The sequence below is a fragment of the Eurosta solidaginis genome, chromosome 5 (assembly GCF_040869045.1).
Source record: "Eurosta solidaginis isolate ZX-2024a chromosome 5, ASM4086904v1, whole genome shotgun sequence".
NCBI lineage: Eukaryota > Metazoa > Arthropoda > Insecta > Diptera > Tephritidae > Eurosta > Eurosta solidaginis.
In genome coordinates, this window is record NC_090323.1 from 57,007,358 (window position 1) to 57,013,399 (window position 6,042).

At 36.5% G+C, this 6,042-nt stretch overlaps 2 protein-coding genes across 4 annotated transcripts; one reads left to right on the forward strand and one right to left on the reverse strand.

Annotated features, from left to right (window-relative positions):
* Window positions 1-578: 578 nt before the first annotated feature.
* LOC137254418 (ADP-dependent glucokinase) lies at window positions 579-3,659 on the forward strand. Of its 3 annotated transcripts, none has more exons than XM_067792048.1 (5): window positions 579-937; window positions 1,028-1,429; window positions 1,648-1,812; window positions 1,881-2,607; window positions 2,673-3,659. In XM_067792048.1, the coding sequence occupies exons 2-5, from the start codon at window positions 1,077-1,079 to the stop codon at window positions 2,925-2,927; spliced, it is 1,500 nt and encodes a 499-aa protein (XP_067648149.1). In that variant the 5' UTR covers window positions 579-937; window positions 1,028-1,076; the 3' UTR covers window positions 2,928-3,659. The 3 variants fall into 3 exon arrangements, with proteins under 3 accessions (XP_067648149.1, XP_067648148.1, XP_067648150.1); XM_067792047.1 differs by having other exon boundaries at window positions 1,031-1,429; XM_067792049.1 differs by having other exon boundaries at window positions 1,049-1,429.
* LOC137254419 (uncharacterized) lies at window positions 3,516-5,252 on the reverse strand. The gene is made up of 3 exons (XM_067792050.1): window positions 5,124-5,252; window positions 4,489-5,061; window positions 3,516-4,424 (listed from the first exon to the last, which is right to left on the reverse strand). The coding sequence occupies exons 1-3, from the start codon at window positions 5,155-5,157 to the stop codon at window positions 3,682-3,684; spliced, it is 1,350 nt and encodes a 449-aa protein (XP_067648151.1). The 5' UTR covers window positions 5,158-5,252; the 3' UTR covers window positions 3,516-3,681.
* Between the last annotated feature and the right edge of the window lie 790 nt (window positions 5,253-6,042).

Sequence of the window (6,042 nt, forward strand, 5' to 3'; positions counted from 1 at the left end):
GTACCCTTCAAATATTTAACAATTTATTTTTTTAATAGGAAATTTTTATTTCGGATTATAAAAGTATATTAGAAAACATGAATCTTTAAACAAAAAATATTGTATTTTGTAGACATATACTAATTTTTCTGCTCACAAACGGTACAGATACAATTTGTCACCGAATGTACCAGGCACATTGGTTTTTCGCAGATGCTGCATGCTTTTCGCGTTTTTCATTTGGGGGTTTCAATAACATAGCTAGCAGGATCCAGTTACCGGTTTTCTCGAGCTGGTCGCAGTAAGTAACTGGCTGATCAGCACACAATCTGTAATAATTCTTACTTATGAATTTTATTACTGTGCATTTGTAACGGTAAACACTTGTAAGTGGGCACACGGGTACCCCCGTTATGCGTTTGCGTGGTATTTTTTGGTTATGCGTTTTAGGGAGAAGTATTTTTAGCGATGGACCTTTAGTGTTAGCGCAGTTTGGTATTTGGGGCGGTTTACATGATTTGATTGGAAAAAGCAATTCGGTATGCCTCGACTAATCGATTTCTGACTAAGCATAACACCATCTCCATTATCTGCGATCTGTTTTTCGCCTATCAAATTTTGTTGGGGTGTTTTTTTTATTTTATCTGCCGGCAATTATGCAGTTGGTTGCTGTTGTTGTAACACTAGTATGTAGTTGGTCATACGCATTGATTTCGTGAATGCAATGGATAAACAAATTTCAACTTGTGGTAAATGTGATAATACAAAGATAAAATGTAGTAAATGCGTGTAAGGAAAAGCATGATAATTCAAGCCAGAGAAGTTCTTCAACAGCATCTGCAACACTGCCGTTTGATATAATTGTGAGCAACGAAGTGGATTGAGGGAGTTTATAACCGGACAACCTGTGAGATAGAATAGATTTTTCATAAAGATCAACCTCTTCATTTGTTTAAAGGTATTTTGATCAAATCTGATTTATTTTAAAGACATTAAATACTCCCGTGTTTTTCTTTTTAAATCTCTAACTTATTTCCAAATATAAAAGCAGGAATATATATTTTTGCAGCTTCAAGTAAGGCAAGCAGAACAAGAAAATGACTTCCGTCATCAAGTATATGTCACTATTGACCACCTTTTCTGTATTTGCGGCATTAATTTCTATAGTTTGGCAAGCATTTCTATCTTTGAAACAATTAAACAAAGTAACTACTATACTCACCGGCCTTCTGGCTTTAGAAAGCAGTTTCAAGAAGCCACCCCAACCATACAAAGTAGCGGTGGGATATGGCGCTTGTACAGATTTGTTGGTGCATGCAACTGAATTTCTCAATTACAGTGAAAAAGTTATAAATGCAATTGGGCCTGAATTTACGGTTAATGAGGTGGACAATATGAACGAATTATTGCAAACATTTGCTTATTATTTTCAAAATGGTGCAGCGGCTGAGTGAGTAACACTAATTAAATATTCATTGATTACTATCCGATGTTCTAATTGATTCGCAAACAAACTCCGAATTTAGGTTTTGATAAAATGTATGTTTTCTTCCTAATTCATCTGTTTTGAGTAAATTTGAAGAAATCGATAACCTTGAATTTTTAAAAATTAGTTCAAGACAAATGCGTATTAAAATTTTCTAACTTCCTTTATTAATAATTCTATAGGCGTATAATGCCAAACAAAAAACTTTTCCGAGAACTTATACAAACAGCAAAGTTACGCCATCGTGACAGCATTCAATGGTTCCTCGGCGGTAATGCGCCACTTATGAGCACACGTTTCCATATAGAAGGCGCTGACGTATTGCTAGGAGCACGAATGTCACACAAGTAAGGGATCTCTCCTAAAGCTCACGGCTTGGTCATCAGATTCATATATATATATTACTATTTTGCAGATTACGAAGACTTGTGCCTGCAGAGATAAAAATTGCTGGGGACCAAATTGCTGAAGATGATATTCATCTTATATTGGAATACAAGGCAGGCGATACTTGGGGTCCGATAAAAACGCCACGTGCTAATCGGTATATTCTTCATAGCGATCGAAACAATCCACATATGAATTCAGTGGAACATTTTGATAAGGTATTACATAGTTTTCGACCACGTTTGCTGGTTATTAGTGGTCTACAAATGATGGATAGCTATAAATTTGAACCATACGTACGAGAAAGGAGACTAGAAAAAATCCAACAACAGATCAATTCACAGGCATTTGCAACATTGATTCATTTTGAAATGGCAAGTTATGTAGAAATTAAACTGTTGTTTTTATTGCGCCAATACGTGATGCCATACGTGGACTCAATTGGTATGAATGAACAGGAATTAGAAAATCTACGCCAAACGTTGACATATGGACGCACAACATTAGCTACAGATTGGAATCCACGCGTAGCTTCTACATTGGATCAAATGCGCTCGGTTTTCAAAAATTTGGCTGAATCTTATTACAAAAATGCAACAAAACTGCCACGCAGACGTCTATTGTCACGTATACATGTGCATACATTGGCTTATCAGGCACTTTTAACAGTACGGGATTCGAAATGGAAGCGTACAAAATTAGCAGCGGCTAAAGCTGCACTTACTGCACATCGTCATGTTTGTCAAACGGATATGGTAAGATATAATATACTCTTTCTCTAAGATAACCAAGTCAATTTTTGATTTCTTTATTTACATAGATTAATCCCGAAGCTGCATCACTAATTCTAGATGAAAGTTTTGCTACTAGCGCAGAAGACAAACTCAATGGCAGTCGCATTAAACTAAATCCTCAACAACCTGTACCATGTTGGAATGAAACAATTGCTGTGTTTGATCAGAAGGCTGTGCCAATTGAAATTTGTGTGTCACCAGTACTAGTGTGCCGCATTGCGAAGAAAACAGCCGGAGCTGGTGATAATATCTCCGCAGCAGCGTTATCACAACAGCTATAATTTCATTTAAAAAAAAATTACAAATAAATGGTGCCCTCTCCAAACAGCTGATGTAATCCAGAGTGACCTTAAAATTATGTGGATCCTGTGACCTGTAGTATTGGAAGCAATAGCGTTCAAAAGGCAAAGGCATCTTTAATATGCCTCAATACCTACATTCCTTACTGGCAAATTAAGAACTATTTGATTAATTGTTCCTTTAATTTAGTAGAAGTGATCGGAAACTAAAAAAATTTTATAATCGCATATTTGATTATAAATAATCTATAATTTTTGTGTTCACTGGCATACCTAGATTATAGTTTAGATAATTATGTTACTTTATGTTTTTCTTCTGTTTAAAAATTAACTGCTCTCTGTTTCGGAAAACATTTTTACTTGATTTTAAAGGAAACACGACGGCCTAAACAAAGACTGGCCCGAACTTGGTGGTACAATGTACTTCGAAATGCTAAAATCCTTATCTTAGGTTATAATTACTGAATTTAATGAATATTATATTGTATTTTCTGATGCAACTTTAATGCTCAATAATATTATAGATACTCTGCCAATAATTCCATGTTCTTCTTTAAATTTAAAAAAATCTAAGCTTTTGTAAGTTAAAACCTACATATATAAACTTTTATTTATTCTCCTATATTCTCACAACACTTGTCGAACATGGACAACTCTTAACAGCTAAGAAAAGATAAACTAAATTATAGCAAATAAAATATCTAGATATACATATATCTCGACAATCAATAGCACACTAAAGACCCGGCATAACATAGGCAATATTGTCCAGAGTCGCCGCTAGATTTTCACTTAACTGTGGTTTGCGTTCCAACCCTGGTATGCGTGTTGTAAGGCATAGAAGGGGACCCAAGGAACAAAGCAAACTGTCCAGCAGCACCGAAAGACTACCAGATACAGCAATTTGACCCTCATGTTCTTTCAGACGCTCACCTATGATAGTCAAACTTTCGCCAAGTAATTTTAGATGAGCTGCTGTATCGATTGGTTCAATATTTGGCTGTATCGTCCTTTTATTATGCGAATTTGATTTATGTGAGGTAACTGATGTTGCGGGTGTTAGATTATTATTTGTTGTAATATTGCTACTGGTAAGCGCGTGCGGTGAAAGGTTATTATTACCAGACAAGCTTACACGATTGTGACTATTATATCGTTTACGCTTAGCTATTAACCCAGTGTTGGATGATTCACTCGCATTAATAGCTAAAGAAATGGAGTTACCGCGGGGTTTTGTTTTCGTTGATAATATTGTTTGTGGTGATTGTAGGGGCTGTTGCCGTTCTTCTGCTATTTTTTTGGTGCGGTTTGTAGTGGGTTTGAAGTATGTCATATAGGGATTCGAAGGTGACGGGGTTACACGTTCTCTCGATTTGGCTTTGGTGGCTTGAATTTTGGCTTTACGACGCCATGAATCTTTCTCTTTATTTGACACGTTCGCCCACAGTTCGCCGAGCCGCTTCGCTTGATTCGAAAAATCTTGAAAGCAAATTATTAGTTTTGACTAAAATCATTTAACTCATTTTCAAATTTGTAAATTTACCTAAATCCTGTCCCTTGCATAATTTTCCCGTTTTACGCAATTCACGCGCCCACATGCTATACGCTGTATAACGTGTCTTGCCTTTATCCTTGCGTTCAACCTTCCCCGTAACAATACGTCCATCTTTTAGTACTCTGCGTTTGTTTGCCTTTTCTGTCATATATAAACTTTGGCGCACTTTTGATTCTGGATTACCATTGTTGTCTGCGGCGTCACTATCTACAATACCTGCAACTAGTTCTTTGATATCTTCATCAGAATTACCCGGGGGCGTATTGAGATCATCAAAATGTTCACCATCTGTTCCATTATCCGAAATATCATCAATCATTTCGTTATCATCTTCCGCTAAATCACTAATATCACCACCCAGCCCACTGCCACTGAGTAAACGGGGTTTACGTCCTGGTCGCCCGACACTGCCACCTCTTCCACGCACATTACCGTTACGCGTTGGATGTTTTGCCGCCCTTTTCAGTTTCTTTTCCACTTCATCTGGTGACTGATAGTCGAGTAGTTTGGATGATTTCTTGCGTACGCGTCCACTTCGAGACACTCCAGTTACCTGAAAATCTTTTATTGGTAGTCATATTAGCACTTGATTATCGGTAAAAATTCTACGGCTGTTTTCTTACCTTTGCCTACGATGGAGTTTTGAGGTGTTTCCATTGCAATTCGTGCCAAATTTTATATATTTGAGTTTTTCCAATTTGTTTTTGTCTTAAATTCGTTGCGTTGTACGAAGAAAATTTTAGTCGGAAAGCCTGTGTGGAAAAAAGCCAAACGAACAGGGTCGTACTAATAGTGTAGTAAACATCAAACCACAACTAACTACAATCGCATACCATATATTGCGTTGTTCGAAGTGTAATCTTGCTTTAATAAATAATGTTTACATATTTGCATTTGTCTAATATATATCACGTATTACTTATTATTTGAATATGTGCTGTCCTTCACGTCCAAAAATAACGGGAGGGGCGTCAAAAGACGCGCTTTTGACCCAGAATCTGAAGACGGAAATATACAATTTTGCGTCTGTGATTGGATATTTGCAGCAGAAATTAGAACTTTTCATGTGGTTATTGTTATGTTGAAGGGATTTAGCACGGATTTTATTTTGATCCCACCCCATTGGTGGAGCGGTCAGGGTAATTTTTTGTAAGCGTGACCGAAGACCGCCAAGGCAGAAAGGTGTTCGGCGCAAAAATACTGTTATGTATTTACCAACAGTTGGCAGCCCTCTTTTTCCTACTGTCATTATTATTATATATATATATATACTCTTTCCCCTTTTCATATACAGACCAATTCTAAATATTCTCGCGGAATTTTGTTCTCGCGGATTTTTTTATTCCCGCGGAAAAATTCCTCCAATTCTTTTCTCCTAGGGAGAAGAAAAATTGGGGAATAGGAATTTCGAATTTTCAAAGTCAGCTGTTTTGTCAATTGAAACTTCGTTGCGCATTTCTTATTTTGTTTAAAAAATTGAAAAGTTTAATTATTGTTGCGAATTTGTTTGAAATTAAGAAATAAGGTATAAACAATGCACAT